Below are 20,171 nucleotides of genomic sequence, written 5' to 3'. Positions count from 1 at the left end.
GTATGTGTGAAAAACAAACAAGCTGAATTAAACAAAACATCCAAATCGTACGAAATCTTTTACAAATCAGTAGGATGTGCCGGTTGTTTTGTTTTTTAATGACAAAGCAGGACCAGGCTGATCTCAAGTTGGTCTTTATAATGATCTGTCAGACAGGACTCTCATTTTAAGATTCACAAAAAGGTTAAGGTGCCCGTCCCTCACAATGAAACTCCAGCCGCAGCTCCAGAACACAGTGGGCTAAATTGCCAAAGCTATTTACTCTAAATCATTCAAAGGAAAATTATTTTCAGAAAGGGAAAACACACCCAATAAAGTTACCAAAGCCAATATAAACAAATCAGACTTTAAACTTAGAAACTTGTAAGTAGTCTTGGTGTTTTTTTCCTTTCAGATAAAAATTGTGCTAATGACGATTTTGAGTAATTAGCTTTGAGAATCTAGCCAAATGTGACTAATTGATTTGGAATGTGACTTGAGTGTACAGTACACAACCTCTCTAATGTGTTCTGTGAATAATTAGAATGCTGCTTTGATTCAATGTTAATGGTACGCTTTCTTTCATACTGCTAGTCAAGCATATGTTCAAGTTCTGCAAGTGAAACATTATGTTGTCAGGCACTGTCTTCCGCAGCACCTCCCCCAGGAGTGGCCAAGATATTGCAATATACCAGGTTGAGTAACCCATGCAACCTTACATTGAATTCTCTGAACTGTAGCAACCATTACTCAAGAATAAACCCACATTGTAAAATAAGTTGTACACATACAGTAGAAGAAAAAGAAATAGAAGAAAAATATTCACCCAAGAACAACAAAAAGGAGACTAGTTAAAACCAACAGATTACTTCCCTATGAAAAGTTTACAATATCTACTGTACAATATCTGAAATATATCTTTGCTCTTAATTCAAAGTAGACATTTTTAAATACCCCAGATCAACCATTAAAAAACTATGACAAATAGTAGTAGTGCCAAGAAAATATCCAACAATTGCACAAGTAGAACAGATAAGCAAGATGGATTGTACTTTGTTTGTGTATGTCAGGGGTACGATAGGCAGCTAGACTCTCCAGTGCACTCCATTGCAACACTTTGTTCCTGCAGGTCCTTAATTATTGTTGCTTAACTCGGGTGTAAATCACAACACCGAGACTGAGAATGCAATCTCTCTAGTTTCAAAGTGACTCACACAGCAAACCCCCATGAAAAAAAGCAGACGATGAAAACAGCCCTTTTTTTAAGAAATCCCAGTCGATAAGATTCCCACAAATGATTGCCTCCCTCCCCTCTACAACCAGTGCCTGGAGAAAATCAAAGGTGATGGCTCCAAAATAGCTATACTTGATAATAGATATGGCACCGGCATCATTTTGATTTAATCCAAGCCCAGGAAGCCTGGTTAGTAAAGCAGCCTCCACTGTTGGTGTCCTTTTCGTGAAGTAGATTACCTCTTTCTATTCTATGCAGCAGATCATTGGATGTGTGCAACAGTACAATCATTCTCAGTATCAATGTCTCCATGTACTAGGCACATTGATACTTATATCTCTTGAAGGAGTATAGCCCAATAAAATCGGTAGCATCTATAGGCTAGCACAACACAAGTTTGGTGAAATCTTGTGCAAAGAGAGTAGTGTGGGAGAAATAGAACATTATTTCAACACAATTAGGTATAAAAATAATTAGATGAGTATTTACTGTGAATACATGACATAGCTGACAGTTGATATCAGTGCCCCAGCCTCCTGATAACATTCCATTCCAGAGGTGGTGATGCCATGACATGCTATGTGAAGAGTAGTAGAGCAAAAACAAATAATACATTTCATTAAAAAAAACAACATTGATAAGATTGTAGATGTCCTAACTGATAAGGGTATGACATATTTTACAACTGCTATTTGGCAGTTACCTTTTATGTATTGCAAACAAGGTTACCTTGAAAAATACATTTTCAGTAGACCAAATAATATTAGTTTTCAGAGTATCTGAACAGTGTAGCTATATAGTAAAAAGTCAGGATGTGCCAAGGGATGTTCCAGAGTAATTCCCTTTAAGTTTTTGATCAGCAGGTATTAAATTAAACCAAACAAGCCCATTAATTAACATGTTAATTTGACAGCAAGAAAAGCTGCTGTTCCCTCGCCTTTACAACTGAGCACCAGTCCATAGCAATTAACTTCCATGACAAGTGATTTAAAAGCACATTTCTCCCTTCACCTGGAGTGCAGACATTAGAACTGCTGTACCAAGGCTGTAAATTGGCAATGGAAATATACCAAACTAGCAAATGCAAACTGATTTGTTACATACACAATAACTTTCCTCAGACCCAATTTAAGGGCTACCGCTGTGCACACTGGTAAATGTATTTATATCTACTTGAAATCAAAGATTACTTCTTCCCCGGGACTACTGTATAATCCCACAATTCACTTCAGAAATGACATGATTCTAAGGAAACAAGGCAGGAAAAATAATAATAATAATAATTGAATCAAAGGGATCACTTTTGCATTGAAGACATCATTTTAAATAAATTACATTTTGTTGGGTTCTGAATTAATTTAGTTGTTTTTTTTTAGCAAATCCTTTGGAGTTATTTATTGCTTTCTTACAAGATCGGCAACATACCATTGTGTCAGAGTTCTACAAATATCTAGCATAATAACCTCGAAACATTAATGCTATCATTTTTAAAAGCCTACATTTGAATTGTAAAACATCTTTAACACTTGTAAATATGCGTGGAGCCTGTATTTTCATAAAAAAATGCTGCAGAAAACCTTTTGTGCTGTCAGCCTCCAGATGCAACTTGTACTAATAGTAACCTTTGGAGGAACTACACAGTGTTCTGGTTGGTTTGTAATTCAAATGCAAGCTCCCTGCCACCTGCACAGTTGAAGCACTGAGAAAAAATTTCCTGTGAAACTGCAGTCAAGTTAATGTTGGTGGTTAGTGAACAGACCACTTGCAAAAAGATCTTTGATTTCCCAGAACAAAAAATTAAAACTAAAAACAAGTAAAATAGACGAGCAGAAGTTTTTTTTTTTTTTTAATCTTAAAAAAAAAAACAGAATATTTGCTTTTCAGAAATAGACATTAAACCCATTCTTTTGGCACATACTTTTTATATTATGTTGTACTAAATACAAAATCTCTCTCTCTCTCACAAACACACACACAAAGGGTTCAGAAGAGTCAGTTAGTTATTGAATTATTGTGACCAACGATTAGTGTATTTTACTATTGCTCCTACTGTTTTAAGTTATCCGCACCAGCGTAAAACATTTAAAAAATAAGGTAATGTGACAGATTGCATAAATAGACCCGTCACCACTTAACGTACTCCTCCTTTCAAATTAAAACTAGTATTTGGTACAAAAATTATATATATAATTTATTTATTTTTAACACCAAGGATGAAAGAGATTGCTGTACCAGGCCAGCAACCCCCCCCCCCCCCATATGAGCAAACACTGCTCTTGCATGCGTCAGACTTGACGTTCCATTACCACCTCATACAAAGGTAGCTCTGTCTCTGCACACACAGCACCTGCCAAACCAATTGTACTTGTTCATTATGATAAAACCTGACCTATGTGTTGTCGAGGCTTTACGCGTATCCCTCTCTCCTTGTACGAGTAAGAATAAAGGATTTCTAAATATGCACAAAGCATAAAGTTGTTGGGGGTCTTCGAGTGGCTCATCTGGTAATTGCTGCATGAGCGGAGGGTGAATTCGGCGTTCTTCACTGGGGACTCCCAAGGGAAGTCGGCGTTCTTCACTGGGGACTCCAAAGGGAATTCGGCGTTCGTCACTGGGGACTCCAAAGGGAAATCGGCATTCGTCACTGGGGACTCCGAAAGGAGCGTGCATTGGCTCTGGCGCTCCCGTGGGTTAGGGAGGAAAAATATCACAATTCATCAATACACCCCTAACAAAAATTCTGTATAGTTGTTGAAATGTTTTTAATTCCCTAGAAAAATGGTAGAAATGCGTCCATATTTTGCTGAAGCCTTGATTGTGTTGACCATGTAGTTTGAAAATCTGTTTGATCAGATATTTGTGACAATTTCATGCATTTTTTGTCAAAATGACACAAGACATGAAAAGACACAGAAATTTGGATGGACAAATCCTGCTGTTCTGTCAGAATCTGTATTCACATTCTGAAACATGATCTCAAACATTTACAGACCCGGTTCTTAACAACACTGGCCCGAGCCCAGTATTTCCTTCAGATGTGTAACAGCATGTTAATTTTTTTGGTCAGGGTTTATTTTAAAGGGCCTTTTTTTAGTTTATTAACTATTAATAAACATTGTTAATTTTTAGCTTAGGGTTAATAAAAACCTGATTTAATTTGCTAAACATTACTACAGTAACAATTTGAACCGATCTGAAGCATATGATTAACTGGGTATTGATCATCCGCTCTGGTGTTTGCAGTTTTAGCTGGCTTATATATTATTAACTGACTGTTAACAGAAAATAATGTACATGAACATGTTTATTAGCTGTTAATAGTTAAACAAACAAAAAAAAAAAACAGCCCTTAAAATAAAGCATGACCACTTTTTTTTTATATATACTGCCCAACACTGCCACCCTCTGGCTAGACCATAGACTACAATTAGCCATTTCTATTAGTTGATTCAATGCTTTGCAGTAAATATACTCTCAGTAAATGTAACAAAAACGTGATTGGTAGCCAAACTAAATGAAGTGGTCACATAACAAAAGCCTACAGTGTCCATTTAAAGAACCACATGTACAACATGATGTGAAGGGACCTACTGGGATACCAAGATGTGTTTGTCCATTAAGGAAAAATGGCATTCTTTGCTGAAGTGCCTTTGCACAGGAGGTGCACATTATTAAAATAAAATACATTTCTTAGTCAAACTGACCCTTCTGTCCCCAAGCTCACTCCTTCCCATGCACACACACACATATGGATGCAGAATCCAGCTTAAGAGAAGACATAAAACGCAACCATAGTCCATGTGCAAATATGACGGTACTGCTGATTCTCTTGAGCAGTGGGTCCTACACAAGTCTGTGAGGAGTAAAGGTGTATTGCTTGAACTGGAATGCTGCCCTTCTAATACTGCTTTCATTCAGAATTTTGCAGAACGGCTGAAAGTCCTGGCAAGAACTTCTGCCCCCAGGGATGCGGAAACCGATTCCAGAGTTACGATGCAACCTCGGAACCTGCATCATTCTTCCTACCTGCAATAAACAGAATGAGGATGTGTTTATAAATAAATAAAATAAATAAATAAATAAAAAGCCATTAGTATTAAGTCTTGTTCATTCGCTTTCCGTACTGATAACATACTGGTAGCATGATTTAACCCGCATGAATGTTTGCATTCTAAGTTCAATTTCATTAATTTTGTTTATTAATTTTTTTAATCAAAACAAGAACAGAAGGACTTACACGTCAACAACTGCTGAATGTTCCGCAGCGACCCACCGCATGAGAAGAAAGACCAGACAGCCATCGATACTAGTATTACATAGGCTGGGGGTAAGCTGCCCTCATATATTGGATTGAGAAACGTCTGCAAATGAATAAACAGAATACAGAACAAGGAAAATCACAAGCGATATGCTTTTACTTATAGGTGCACAGCATCTACAGCAGCTTCCCAACGACAGTGACTAACAAACCGGGTTTCTTGTACGTCCTTTTTCCCCCCTCACTCACTGATTAAGGCAGACCCTTGTGTAATTGTGCAGGTGTTTAGGTTCATAAACATGCAACATGACCCCTTGTGAGATTGCTGTTCATGCAGGAGTAATGTTTAGTTATTCTAACATATTACTGAATGCTGTACCAGTCTGGTCAGCAACCACTGCATACAAGTTTTTGGGGTAAACTGAAATTCCCCAATTCAGTTCTACATGTCCCAGTACATGGAGGTTCATGCACATGCATCCTGTCACCGAGTATTTTACACTTGTACAGATCATATATAAAACCAGACACAGAGCTGTGAAAATGTATAGGAAAAGAGTTGCTCACCAGTCCAGACACCAGCAGGTGGAGTGCGACGACAACTGCAATCACCCACCATCTCCTGTTCTCACAGCCGTCGAAGAACACCACTCCCCAGAACGTGTGCAGCAAGGTCACTGCCATTGTCATGAAGGCTGCAGCAAAGAAGAGAGCAGACGTACAGCAAAGAGGGCAACATCTCTTTACTTAATTCTCTCTACTGTGGACTGACATCCAGGACACAAGACATTATCAGGGTTACCGTTGGACACTTTTTTAAATCAGCTCTCGTGATTCGTGTAATCAGAAACGTGTGATAGAATTACAGCCTTATTAATGCACAGTTTGGTGTGCATTATCATTACTTCACACGTTATTCCCAGACCCGAAGTGAATATGATGATATACTTTTACTGTTATCAGTGGCATACAATTATCTGCAATAAAAAAGTAAAATCATAAAAATCACCTACATCCACCTATCAGACAGATGCCTCAATAGATCTCCAGACTCACACACTCATAACTTGAGCTAAACAATTTCCTGACCAGGGCACCTCCATATACCCCCAAATTTTTATATTATCAATAAAGTGCCACAAAGAAGGTCCTTACCAAGTTGGATCACTCCAATTTCAACACTTTTCTAAGGTACTTTCAAAACTATTAAATGCTATATTTTCATGATTAATGCCCTTGAAAAAATTGTACTTTGCACAAGTCTACTGTCTATGAACTTGTTCATCTCACCAGCAGATGGCGCTGGTGAATTATTGATAGAAAGTGATTCCACAGCGGTATTCTGGGCTTATGGTGTGTGACAACAACAGCATGTGCATTTTTTGCCCCACAGGAGGTTTGCACGCCCTTCAGTATCACATTACTTTTAGCTCTAGCCTCAGTCCCGTTGTCTGGGCTGGAATAACTTGACCTTCTCTAGTAAAGACAACTGTTCAGCCCTCCCCCTTTGTGCCAACAAACACCAACGGCACTCTTGACCCCACACACAAATCTACTGAACTCATCTGCTTCAGTGGATTCCTACCTTATTCTACTAAAATGACAAATTAAAACTAACAGGTCTAAAATGTACAGTATAAGACTGACATACACTGTTAGTGGGATACATTTAAGGGAAGGTTATATAGTGAGGTTTTTTAATTTTAGAAATCATATTTTCTGTTTAGCAATATAACTGCTGCTCCACTTTATTTTAGTTTCTCTTGCTCAAGGAGACAGTTCGCACTCACTTTGAGATATCTGGGTCTCTCATGCTCCATACCCAATTACCTAAAAAAAGTGGCCCCATTTAATTTAAACTGCTCCCGTTCTTTATAAAACTGTCCAACTTATTTTGGTTTAAACATAGAACACATAAAACATCAAGACTGCATTGCCTTTTCAATTCAAGCACACTAGCAAAATGTTTAGCGTTGCCTGTGTCTCCATCATCCCCTCAACTCAGCAGAAACCACTTTAGGATTCACTTCTCAGCTGTTTATATAAACCTCGCCCTACCCTGCTAAGCACAGCTCCACAAACCGATTATTCGATTAGTCAAATCAAGGTGAGGGTCATTGCTGTAGATTGGGTTGATTTACTGTTCAAAATTAAACAAGTGAAGAAACAGCTGCTTAGATTTGTGATGATTGCTGTTCTTGACAGTCCATGAAAAGCAGCAATTAGCACATAATTAAAGCAGCTGTTTCTTTACTCGTTTCATCTGAACAGTAAATCAGCCCAATCTACAGCAATGACCCTCACCTGATCGTCAGCACTTGGAAAACTCAATCTGAATAGTCGACCAGTTTGTGCAGCACTACTATTTTATTATTTTCTTTTGCTGAGCCACCATAGCAGAACATCCTTCAAAAACAGCTGTACCGAGAAAAGCATAGCAAGGTTCCATCTAGTACCTGAGGTGAGGAAGTAGTACTGAGATTCCCCATGGATCCCTACTATTCCTGGGCCCAGCGAGTCAGCGAGGATGTTAATCATTGAAAAAGCTCCGCTCATGATACCAAACCCCAGTCCAGCCACTGAAAAAAAAAGTTAATGACATTAGGCGGATTTCATTTAAATTATTTATTTAACTAAATAATGCCAAGTAGTAATTGTTTACTGTATAGACTGGAAAAGGACACTTCATTCTAGTCCCCAGCTGTCTTTATTCCACAGAATATTGCATTTGCATAACACTACTACAGTTACCACGGCAATACATCCTACTTACTGCTTTGGAAAATACTGAACATTAAAAAAAGCAGTGCAGTAATGGTAAATTGACAATTCCTTACACAAAATACTCAAATGCATTATCGCCCACAAGCTTCTTTGTGATTGATATTTCAGTCTATGCATCTCTGACAGGCCTAAGCACTCGGTCTGGAAATAAAAGTTTGTATCCACTGTAGCCCAGCATACACGAGGAGATGTTTCTGTGTTTCCAGAAACAAGGAAACAAGGAAACACATTTCCCGGAGTAGACCACGGTTCTACTTTGAGAAACATTATGCCTTAGTGCATCAGGAGAAACTCTTGAGCATGCCATCAATCATTCGACTATGCAAGACAGTGACTTCTACAGAAGACGACAGGAAACCTGTTACAATCCATTGTTTTGTTGATATGTACGCTGACACACTGTAGTTTCATTTCAAGTTATTCGTGGTCCTACAAGCCTCAGCAGCTCCTCACAAGTATCTGGATCCATAAGATGTGAATAGTAGCAGGCTTTCACAGCAAATTGAAGTCCACCAAAGGCACATATCGCATAGAAACAAGAGACCTGTAAATGTATGCTTTCCCAGTCTGTGGCTGTAGGATTGCGATAACTGGGGATAGGATTGTCGTATCATCAGAAAAGTCAATAGAAAGACATCAACTTAAGAGTATCAGAAGGTTAATAAAGAAGACACTAATATTACAATAGTTATTCAGATTTGCAGCTGATATCCAAGTTTGCAGTCGAAATCTTATTAACATATTTTTTAGATTCTAAAAAGAAGTTATTTTTTAAAAACACTACATTTACCACCCAGCAATTTGATTAGAGGTATAACAGATTTTCTTGGGTAAAATATTAAAATATGATATGGTTTGCCTTCAAAAGCATTGTAGAGTTTTTCTTCCTTATAAGGGTCCCTTGCTATTCAGCACCATCTGTCTTTAGGCTAATTAAAGAACCAGTACCTGTCAACATTTAAGGCCATTGCACACTGGATCCGATAAAGCATCCGAATTTAACGTGCGTCTAAACAGAAAAAAACATCATGTGCATTCCCTATTGCACCTTGCACATCGTAACTGTCGTACAACGGTGATGAGTCAATTTTGGAATCGAAACAAGTCTGATTTGATCTGATTTGACGTGCGTTAAAAATAACATTGACCAATGAAGAACGACTGGGAAGACACGTGGGTTCTTGCAGTACCCTGAACAAAATGGAAAATCAAATTGTGTGCCGCCAAACAAAAATTACTTTATGATAAATACAACAAAGACTTTGTAAAAAAAGAACACATATGGGGGCTCCCGAGTGGCGCATCCAGTAAAGGCGCTCCACGTGAGTGTAGGATGCGCTCTATAGCCTGCAAGTCGCGAGTTCGAATCCAGGCTATTCCTTTGCCGATCGAGGACGGGAGCTCCCAAGGGGCGGCGCACAATTGGCCGAGCTTCGCCCGGGGGGAGGGAGGGTTAGGTCGGTCAGGGTGTCCTCGTCTCACCGCGCACCAGCGACCCCTGTAGTCTGGCCGGGCAGAATGTACCTGGTAGTTTTCCTTTATCTTCTACCACTGCTGTTGGTTAGCTATTCCTAACTAATGCTGACAGTAAACTGGTTACTAAACACTGGATATTGAAAAGACATGATGTGCTATTTAGGCTCCCTTTTTGCACCTTCCTGAGAAAACCATCTGTCCTCCCTGGCTGTCTCCCCGTTTCATCTGGCAGTTAACAACTAATTAAACGATTTAGGAGTGATCTGTTTATAATCTTTCTTTCTGCCGGCAGAAGTTTGGACACCAAGGAATGAATGGAAACTGCAGTACTGACTGGATGCCAGCAGTGAACCTTCATTTAAGGAAATCTCTTTTTAGAACTCCTTTTAGAACTCTGACTGGACAGCACAGGTGCTCAATTCCATTCTAAAACAGGTCAGACTCACAGTGCAGGCAAAAGGAGCTACACTAAATGCCCCTGTCAGAACCACATCAATCCACATTACTCAAGTTGTTAAAATGTATCCATTTTATATGATTTCCAAAAAAGTTTTTCTATAAAATTGTATATATTTTATGCACAAGATTTCCCACTACTCAGTCTAGATTATATAAATATATACCCATAAAAAAAAAAAGTTTCAACAAAACTTTTAATGATGAAAATAACACTTATGATATTGAATATTTAATGGTTATATGGCATTGGAATTTAATTCAAAACCAAGTTCTGAATTTACATAAATCTTTGAATAGCAAAACAAAATGTTTCTGTAAACCCAACGTCTCGGAATTTACTGGAAGCAGGTGTTGCCAAAATATTTTCCACATTTGTAGGGAGTGCAATATAAATTATTCTAAGGACTTCAGCGAGCGTGGCAGTGCGAAAGCCCTGCCGGTGCACGTGTGGATGTGTTGACGTGGGGAATATTGGGTGGCAGGGAGGGGGTTCAAATCCTCCCTGCAAAAACACAAAGAACATCAATTGAATAAATAATTAAATGATTAATTAGGCTCCAGCCACAGATGTATTTAAAGGGTGATCACAGGTATTAATTAGAAAGGATTATCGTTAATGTTGGTGAGAGGCGGAGGTACGCGTTTTGTGGGCGGTGTGGTATTTAAAGTGTTTTGCAGGGTTTTGTATAGACCTTTTGTTTTGCTCCATTTAGTGTTTTGTTTATTTGTTATTAAAACGTGTCCATTAGCACTTTACTGCAGGTTTTCTGTCTCAGAGTCTCTATCCCTCCCGATAAAATCCCGGGCCGTGACGCTACCCTGTCACAGTCTGTATAACCAAAAAAAAAAAAAAAAAATCAGGAGCAAATTGAATAAAACTGCCGAGACAGCAGTACTTCAGCTTTAAATATCTTGATAAGACAAGATGACTTCCGCTGAGTCCACACAAAAGAAACTTGACTTCAGTGCTTTATTCCGGGACACTCCCAGTCCCCGATGCAGGGCCGTGGCATCACTTCCTCACAGGCCTCCGAGCCAGAGCAGTATGGTTTAGCAAGGCAAGGCAAGGTGAGCTACCACTCCGAGGACTGAGTAGTACAAGATTTCAGACCAAACATTTATGCCAGACAGTCACCAACTAAAAGTTGTATTAAATATTATTAAACCAACAGTCTTTAACCCAGTGACTCAAATCAATGATCCCTTCCAAAGTCATGTAAAACACAGAACTCAGTTACTGTAAGCATTTCCTGGAAAAAGAAAATCTTGACTATTTCTTGCCAGATTAATAGTCAATCCGTCAGCAAAATCACAAGGTTTGATGAAGCTAAAAATAACCTGCTATTGGGGGAAAAAAAAATAATAATGTGCGTCCAATCTTTTACTAGATGGAGAATAAAACCATGCATGGCTTTAAGGTCTGGAGAGTTTTCCATCATGCCTACAATGACACTTTACATTAAGTGGGCAGAGTGTCAAGAACGGGAAGAAGCTTAACAGAAGCCTATAACAAGATTGAGACAGAGCCTGCCAGATGGAGGTGATGCCAGCGAGTGAGGAGTCCATAGTTTAAATCAAGCTTTGTGCAGAACACTGTCTGAACCCTGGCGTCTGCTGTGTTGAAAAGGCACAAATGAGACTGTTGAGACTTGCATCTGAGCTACAGCAAACTAAGCTCAAATAAAAAATACACTGTATACGCAGGATCTATTTGTATATGTTGTTTTCTTACCATATGCCATTTGCTGGACTGAAATAGGCGATCGCTCATCCTCACTCAATGCTGCCAGACCTTCACTGGCCTTCCTGTTGATGAAGAAAGATAGATAAACAAATAAATGAGAGTATGATCTTGGGTTATTGTTTATTTGATTACATTTATTCCTAAAGTATATTTAGAGGCTTTCGCTAATTAAGTTCCACACATCTACAGTGGAATAAATTAACAGTTTGCTTAAGGGATGTCTGGCCAACGTGCCCAGTTCCACAGAATGCTTTGTCGCCAAATGAAAAGGTTCTGTTAGAATGGGGTAAGCCCCAGGATTCAATACCAAATTAAATCAGTAACTTAAATGACTGCTAATTGCGCAGCACCAGATTACATCATTGTTTTGCTAACTGATCTCATGGAATGCCCATACGAAGGTTTTCCAGGAAAAGGTAATTGATAGTGGCATTTCATTTTGTGTGCAGTGGTGTCCATTTTTGCGTAAGGGAATACACAATACTTGAAGCCCATTTTAACTTACGTCACATTATAAATGACATACAAGAAATAATTCCAGTAAATGTTGTGAACATGTCATCCGCTGCATAAAGTTTAAAACACACTCGCTCAAACTAGTCAAGATGACACAGCCAGAGATCCACTTTCTAAGTCCTTCTCATCTGATTCTTCAGCAAATATCTGATCTTAAACCTTTGAACAGGTTATGCATAATAAACCTACTGTACATGCTTCAGCCATTATCATTAAATCATGCTGGAGCATTTCAGGGACATTTTAAACAGGGGTCTGCAGGCAATTGAGAATTTATTTTTGGGTAACAGTTAAAAAGGAATCCACAAATGTTATATTTGGAGCTTCATTATAAAAATACTGGATTAATGACTAAATCCAGTTCAAATACATTATGTTGCAATGCTATATAACCCAGCCATAAAGAGAATGGGACACCACAGAACCATTCTGAATGCGTTCAAGAGGCACAACAGAAAAGTGCATGACACTTTCAGAAATATAATGAGTTTTGGTTGTAAATCCCCCTCCCGACCTGTGAGGGCGCTACGTAGCGAAAGGGGAAAGGCTTGACAGTTCATTTACTGGGTCGGGAAGTCGGTCAGCCTGGAAGAAGACAAGACTCAGTTGCAGGAACGTATTGACCCGGAAGGTAGAGCTGCAGGCAATAGAGTCAGCTGTAATCGTTTACCAAGGGGTCATGCGGAATGGTATATAGGGGCCGGAGAACTGTAAATCTTTTCCTTCGCTTGGGTTTAAGAGATACGAGGAACTGGAAGGACCGGGAGATTTCCCAAACTAAAAAAGAAAGTCTGTGAGTGTTTTGTTTTGTCTGTTTAGTAACCGTCTGTGTTTTGTTATATAGCACTAGACGGCTAAACACGAATCCGGAGCCGTCACCAAGGAACAGCACAAAACCGGATCAACACTGCACTACAGTCACAATTAACATTGTTATCACCGCTTGTTTCACAACTGTAGCACATATTATATTGTACTTCACCCCAAGCACTGAGAGCACTCACTTTGGACTTGTAATCGTGTGTGTGTGTGTGTGTGTGTGTGTGTGTGTGTGTGTGTGTGTGTGTGTGTGTTAGTGTTAGTACTGTGCTTATTGTTTATGGGACTGCAATCCTTTTTACTACTGTGTAATACACATCATTATTTGCTGGCTGGTCATCAGACCATTGGATTAACAATCATTGAACCAACCATTTCACCCGTACTTTGTTGTCTGTTTGTTCTTGGGATTACTGCATCAGCACTGCACCTGCTATACACCTGCTACTAATTACCACATTGCCAGAGACACCAATAAACACCCTTGTAAATTATGACTTGCAGTAAATGTGTGTATTTGACAGGAGAATAGGGAGCAAAGGGCAGCCAAGAAACACATTTGAAATGTTAGGCCATTGACGAAAAGCAAAACACATATTTTTGTTGCATGATATAGTCTAACTGCAAGGGGCTTTAATACATTATAATTAGGGCTTCTGTTTTTTGTTTATTCATTTAATTTTTCTGTGCTTATTTTTAGCTATTTGAGTTTAATGTAATTTTGTTTTTTTTTGTTCCCCCCCCCCCCCCCCCCCCCCAGGGCTTTTGCTTTTTATATACTGTATAAAAATTGTTTTCGGTTACTTTCATTTTTTCTGTCACAATATGTATTAATTCAATAGTACACTTTAATTGTATATTCTTTCCTTTGCGGTCTTCCACAATAAAATCCTCATGGTCACAGCCATATTCTTCTGAGGTTTCTGTGTGTTTAGGCTTTTTTTTTTTTTTTTAAATTGACAATTTAATTCAGTTTTAAATTCCACAAGCGTGTACATACTCCCTAGAGCTTTAAATCTCACGAGCAAGAACAATCCTCAGCTTCTAGTAATTGTAATCCCATTTTAAATCTCGCACACGAAATGTAGGAATGAGCTGCCACTCAGTAGTTGGGGTGGGCCGTTCCAAAAGCATAATCCATTTTACCTACGGTCAAAAGAAACTGTAAGCTTTTGAAGCAACCTATGGCACCCACCTCAATAGTTTGTAGTAAGCAAAGCGAAACACTTCTTGTAGTAGGACAGAAAACATCACCCCGAATATAAGGAGGCCCCTCTGTAACTGCTGATCTTTATCATTGCTGGCTTTCATGGCAATAAACCAGACCAGCGAGGACAGCAGCAGAGACAGCAGCCAGAAGAAGGCCCTGAAAGACAGAAATAAGGGAAAATAAAACACACACATGTAATGCACAAGGACTACTCACTGAAACAGCTCGTCTCAAGTGTTACCAGTATTATTATTCTTGGATTACAGTTCCCCTCATCATGTCTCAGTGACCCCTACTGGTCAGATACTGCCCAGGCTGGTCTTCCAGGGTTCAGTAGCTTGATAACATGTGACTTAGTGTCATTGAGTGAAAAGAGGCAACTGACAGCGGGAAAGTGGTCACCCCATGATCTTCAGTCCTCCTAATTCATAGTTAGTGAGGCAACATTCTCACTAGTGAGTCTCTGTAACTCGCCTTGGATAAAGGTGTCTGCTAAATAAATAAATAAATAACAATAACATTCGATTTGGGCATTTCAAATGGGCAGAAAACGAGAATAAAACTGGTAACCAAAAAAAAAAAAAATCAAAATCAGGAGGCTGGGAATCTTTAGTTCCCATCCCCAACCCCATCCCCATCCCCAGGGCAAGGAAACACTCATACACACCAAAACAAGTCTGAGGGGAGTAAGACTCCTACTGCATAGCAGTTTTTCCCACCGGGTTTTACAACTATCTTGATAGCCACAGTGTATAGGGGGAAACTCAGGTATGGCTTATTAAAGTCATAGTAAAACCAGGAATGGATCAAACCACTAAGCAATGGGAGTCTTATTTCCATCACTGTAATTTAAAACTTGCCCAGTTAAACAAAGGCATCCTCATTGCCTCCAATGGTGTACATCTCACATAATGGCAAACCACTCCCTAGAGCTCCTTATAATGCAACAGTGAAATCCTCCCTATCCAGGAGAATCATGCAAACCTGAAATGTACTTGATTGCACCGGGTCTACAGGAGACACAGACTTGAAGATTGATTCTTGATGGCAGCTACTCAATTAAAGAAAGTCTTTGAATTGCTCTCGAGAACCAGCTGCGACTAGGCACTTTACAGGAAACAAGACTGAAATCACTTTGGCTGTATTTATAGACATGCGACACTCTTGGAAATAGTCACATTTTGTACTGTATGTGAACAATGAACACACATTTTCTGCTGATACATTTATACTACACTGCTGTCCCCCAAAGTTTAAAATTTAAATGAAGTATCTAACTTCTTGCGGCAAGGTGCACCCCACCCCTGTGTTTATTTGTATTATTATTTAAATGAATTGTGTAGTAGTATTAGGGTAAGTGTGTGGCAGCACGGCAGGGTGAAAGCCCTGCCACAGCATTGATGCGTGTGGTGTGGGGAGTCTTGGGGGGGCAGGGAGGGAATTAAAATCATCTCTGCAAATACATGTGGGAATGTGGCTGGAGCCAGCAATTGAATAAATGTTTAAATGATTAAAATTAAGGACCCAGACACGGGGGTATAAAACAGCTGTTCACAGGGATTAGAGAGAATTAGTGATGGCAAGACTTCGGTGAAGGTGAGGGTTTTGTGTGTGGTGAATATATATTTTATAATCGATCGTTGGGGTTTAAGGGAGTTTTATGAAGTCATGTATTGTGAGTGAAACCGGCGCCTCGGTCTAAAAGCGCGGTATTTTAAAAGTACATATTATTTTTGTTTAAACTGTTTGTTTGGCCCTTGTGCCCGTTTGTTTGGTCCTTGTTATTTTTGATTAAACAAGCGCATTAGCACATTTAAACCTGCAGCTTTCTTATGTCTGAGTTTCCTTCCTGGTAGAATCAGCGTGCCAGTGATGCTGTCCTGTCATGCTTCTATATGTAGCACACTCTTCTGTTTCAATTGTGATGGGCAAAACAAAATATCCAACAGACTTTCAGTGGGCTGATATTTCAAATTTTTCCCTCCCCCAGTTCACATTTTGGTTTAGCTGCAAATGGGCATCAGAGCAAGGGAATTATATTATTTATGAGACCTTGCACAATTCAAAGTGCTAATTTTGTAACCGAGGATGTACCGGTAAGTAACCGGAAAACATTTATTATGAAATATTAGAGTGCAAAACAGAGGCGGAGGAGGATTACTCAATTGAGTTTTAATATGGGCCAAGAGCTTTCTTAAGGTGAACACAATTTTATAAATTCCAATTTGACACACAGAAATCACCAATATAATAATATTAATAATAATCTCTATTTTTATATATCACCTTTCATAGTGGACCACCATCACAAACTGCTTTACAGAGGTAGGCTGTGAACTGTACATTATATGCAGAGTCACTTACAATAGGGCACTGATTTAACATCTCATCCGCAAGATGGAGCACAAGGAGGTTAAGTGACTTGCTCAGGGTCACACAGTGAGACAGTCATTGGCAGAGGTGGGATTTGAACCGGTGACCTTCTGGTTACAAGCCCTGGACTTTAACTACTAGGCCACACTGCCTCCTACAAAGAAAAAGCCTATGTATGCCAAGTTACAAAAGGATCAGCAATGTAAAGTCTCAAAACAGGGACCAGTTTAAATTTCAAAACACAAATCTGGCAGTTGTTGTAAATGTATTAGAACATGTCTTCGTTGACATTAAACATGGGTGACCACCAAGTTAGCCCCAATTGTGTTTGTTATTGTAACAAAGCCTTTTTTTATACTGATGATCCCTTTATTGCCTAAAAACAAACAACTGCAACCTAACATGCCACAACAGGTAGATCTAAGGTTTAATAAAACAAGCCCAACCAGCTGCTGAATTCACACATGGGTGGAGAAGGACATTTAACTTGAGTGTAAAGTGAGAAAATATCCAACACACCACATTAGTTTTGACTAGTAGACCTATTTCTATATGTTTTAAATGGAAAGAGTTCTACAGGGAACTGTCATAGAGTAAAAACTTTTTAGCATTCCCAAATAACAAGTGTTTTGTAGTTATGGATCGACACATGCTGTAGAGTCCTACAATGGCACAGTAAAATTCTTATAAAAACACACAGCAGTTAAATATACTAGAGTACTTGCACTTTGGAAGGGGAAGTTTGTGACAATGTATTGCATAGGCAATGTACTGTGAATGTGATCTGGCAGAAGGTTCCTCTTTCCTTACCATGAACTACCTTTGTAGCTTGTTACCCTAGGGGGGGGGGGGGGGGGGGCTGTGGGGGGGGGGGGGGGGCAGGCGTCATGGTCATGGTGGTAAAACGAACACTGCTCTGACCTTTTGATGAATGAAAAAAGAAAATCACCACTTTCTAGGTAACAATCTGAACACACGGTAGTTGAGAGTTTCAAAAACAATAATTGATTCAGACTTGATTCTTTCCTCAGGCAATCCAAGTTCCAACAAAGTACGCTCCCATGCGGTCTAACCTGTTGAGGTATAAAGCCAACTACAAAAAAAAAAACAAAAAAAACTGCAAACAGACGGTCCTCCTGACCTACCTTGCATCTAGGGGTGGTGAGAATGGCCAACATCATTACTATACAAGGTGGGGTGTAGTGGCTGCAGGTTTGAACTAGGATTCCAAGCTTGGCTGTTGCTTATTTCTGAAATTTGCTCGCATTTTACTGTAATTACTCTGATTCACAATCATGTTGTGGCTCTCTGACCACAAAGGAGGAAGCTCAGTGCACTAGCAGTTGGATGATGAAAAACTAAAAAATAAAATCTTGAAACCACAGTTGCTGTAAAAACCTGCAGAGAATGTCAGCAATCTTCTGTGGTATAGAAAAGTTTCCAGGTCTAGGTTTTGACTTCTTAAACATATCTTTGTTTCACACCAAGATAAGCCACAGCTGCATTTTTTTTTTTTACAGCATTTTGCAGCATCAGGGGTATTATAGGTTCATCCAAACAGCCCTTTAGTTTTATCTTGGAAGTTGAGAGTGTTTTTGTCGTTAGACATCTGAACCATACTCTGCGCTTACACCAACAGCATTTAACACAGTAACATAAGCCTGAAATAAACCAAAGTGTATGGCACCACCAGCTTCTTACCAATATTTAATAAGACTACTAATACATCCCTATGTCAGTACAACTTGTGCACCTGTTGTATCTATACTATTGTACATTCTACTGCAGCTTCCAACAAGTAAGAAGTCTCTAGTCGTTCTTCAAAAGCTTAACTATGCTAAGTCAAACATCACATGTAAATAATTCAACTTCTGCTACTGCACAATGTTCAGTATATTTACAGCAATCAAATACACGTGTCTGCAGCTGTGGCAACAGTTTTAAACAAGATTAATAATTACAGTACAATATATAGACTTGAATGAATTATTTTTTTTTAAATCGTTATTAAATATTATTGATTGTTTACTGTATACTCACCCAGCGATAAGGATAATCACTCGCAGTGGATCTCGGGCGATGGTGAAAATAAAAAGGGCAAACGCTGGCCCAAAAGCGATAAATGAACATCCGAAAAACACAGCTAGGGTCATTGCTATCTACCTAACATTTAAACGCCACGACAAAACAAAAAAAATGACAAAAGTGAATTAAAAAGACAACAAATATCACGCTCTACTGCTGTGCTTAAAAAGGAAACATACTACAGACCGTACTGTATTTTATACGTTTGGTTTTCCTTTACGATTTTGTGATAAACATTATGTTTAAATGTTATTCCTGACGAACTTGTACAATATATTCTTTAGATTCCGTTATTGTATACTGTTCTCCATGAGTAAGATCCCTTGTCAGTCCACAAGTTGCACAAGCCAAACAATTAATTTTTTAGTAGCAAGTCCACGCTTTTGTTTACTTGTTTCGCAGTCCCTGTCCTCCGCTCCGGTATGCCTGCCTCCCTTCTCCTCTTTCTTATGGTAACTGTACACAGAGATGCTGTTTGCTGCGTTTAGTAGTTTTGTGTTTCAACCTGTTTCTTTATCCTTCCGGGTTTGATATGTTGCTACCTCACATCCAGGCGCTCTTTGATCTCTTAGTGGCTGCGCCAGTGTGTTCATTGATCAATCAACAATTCAATCACCACCTGCCCACATGCCACACTTTTCCCATTAATCAATTAAAACCATTGCACACATTTGAATAAGCTAATTTAACATGTAAACAATTAAATATTTCCAAACCAATTTACATTGCATTGCTGTGCAAAGCCGGCCATCTTGGCTCAAGACTGTTATTCTATGCCTGATCCAAGATGGATACCATCCACAAAAAAAAAAAATCTCAGTGTGCAGTCTCTGCTCTGCCACAGTACAAGTGTCCCTACACACCCGTAGCTTTAGCAGTTCTGATCCTTATGGTAGCCTACTAACAGAGCTAAAATCCAGCACTTTAGGTTGATGATATAAAAACTATCCAGTCAAAATGTTAAATACTCACCCACATTTCCCACTACATATAATAATAATAATAATAATAATAATAATAATAATAATAATAATAATAATAATAATAATAATAATTTAACGGCGAGCGCAGACAGAAACGTTGCAGCTTATCTGTGTTCTCTCTAGTCCCCCGGGAGCTGTTTCACTGCAGCACAGCTTCACAACAAAGTCAGAGGGAGTGGGCCGGACTCACCTGGTGCAGCACGACAATGACTTGGGGACACAGCCCCAGTCAAGCTGTGGCCCCATTGACT

General features: G+C 39.1%; 1 protein-coding gene across 1 annotated transcript; it reads right to left on the bottom strand.

Moving 5' to 3' along the window:
• Positions 1 to 3,044: 3,044 nt before the first annotated feature.
• LOC117409577 (gamma-secretase subunit APH-1A) lies at positions 3,045 to 19,506 on the bottom strand. Its single transcript, XM_058991459.1, has 8 exons — positions 19,329 to 19,506; positions 18,893 to 19,015; positions 14,465 to 14,635; positions 11,923 to 11,996; positions 7,928 to 8,050; positions 6,039 to 6,166; positions 5,451 to 5,574; positions 3,045 to 5,239 (listed from the first exon to the last, which is right to left on the bottom strand). The coding sequence occupies exons 2-8, from the start codon at positions 19,003 to 19,005 to the stop codon at positions 5,202 to 5,204; spliced, it is 771 nt and encodes a 256-aa protein (XP_058847442.1). The 5' UTR covers positions 19,006 to 19,015; positions 19,329 to 19,506; the 3' UTR covers positions 3,045 to 5,201.
• Between the last annotated feature and the right edge of the window lie 665 nt (positions 19,507 to 20,171).

This window comes from Acipenser ruthenus, chromosome 2, assembly GCF_902713425.1.
Source record: "Acipenser ruthenus chromosome 2, fAciRut3.2 maternal haplotype, whole genome shotgun sequence".
Lineage (NCBI taxonomy): Eukaryota > Metazoa > Chordata > Actinopteri > Acipenseriformes > Acipenseridae > Acipenser > Acipenser ruthenus.
The sequence above is the reverse complement of the archived record's forward strand: the minus strand, read 5'-3'. Positions and strand labels throughout refer to the sequence as shown.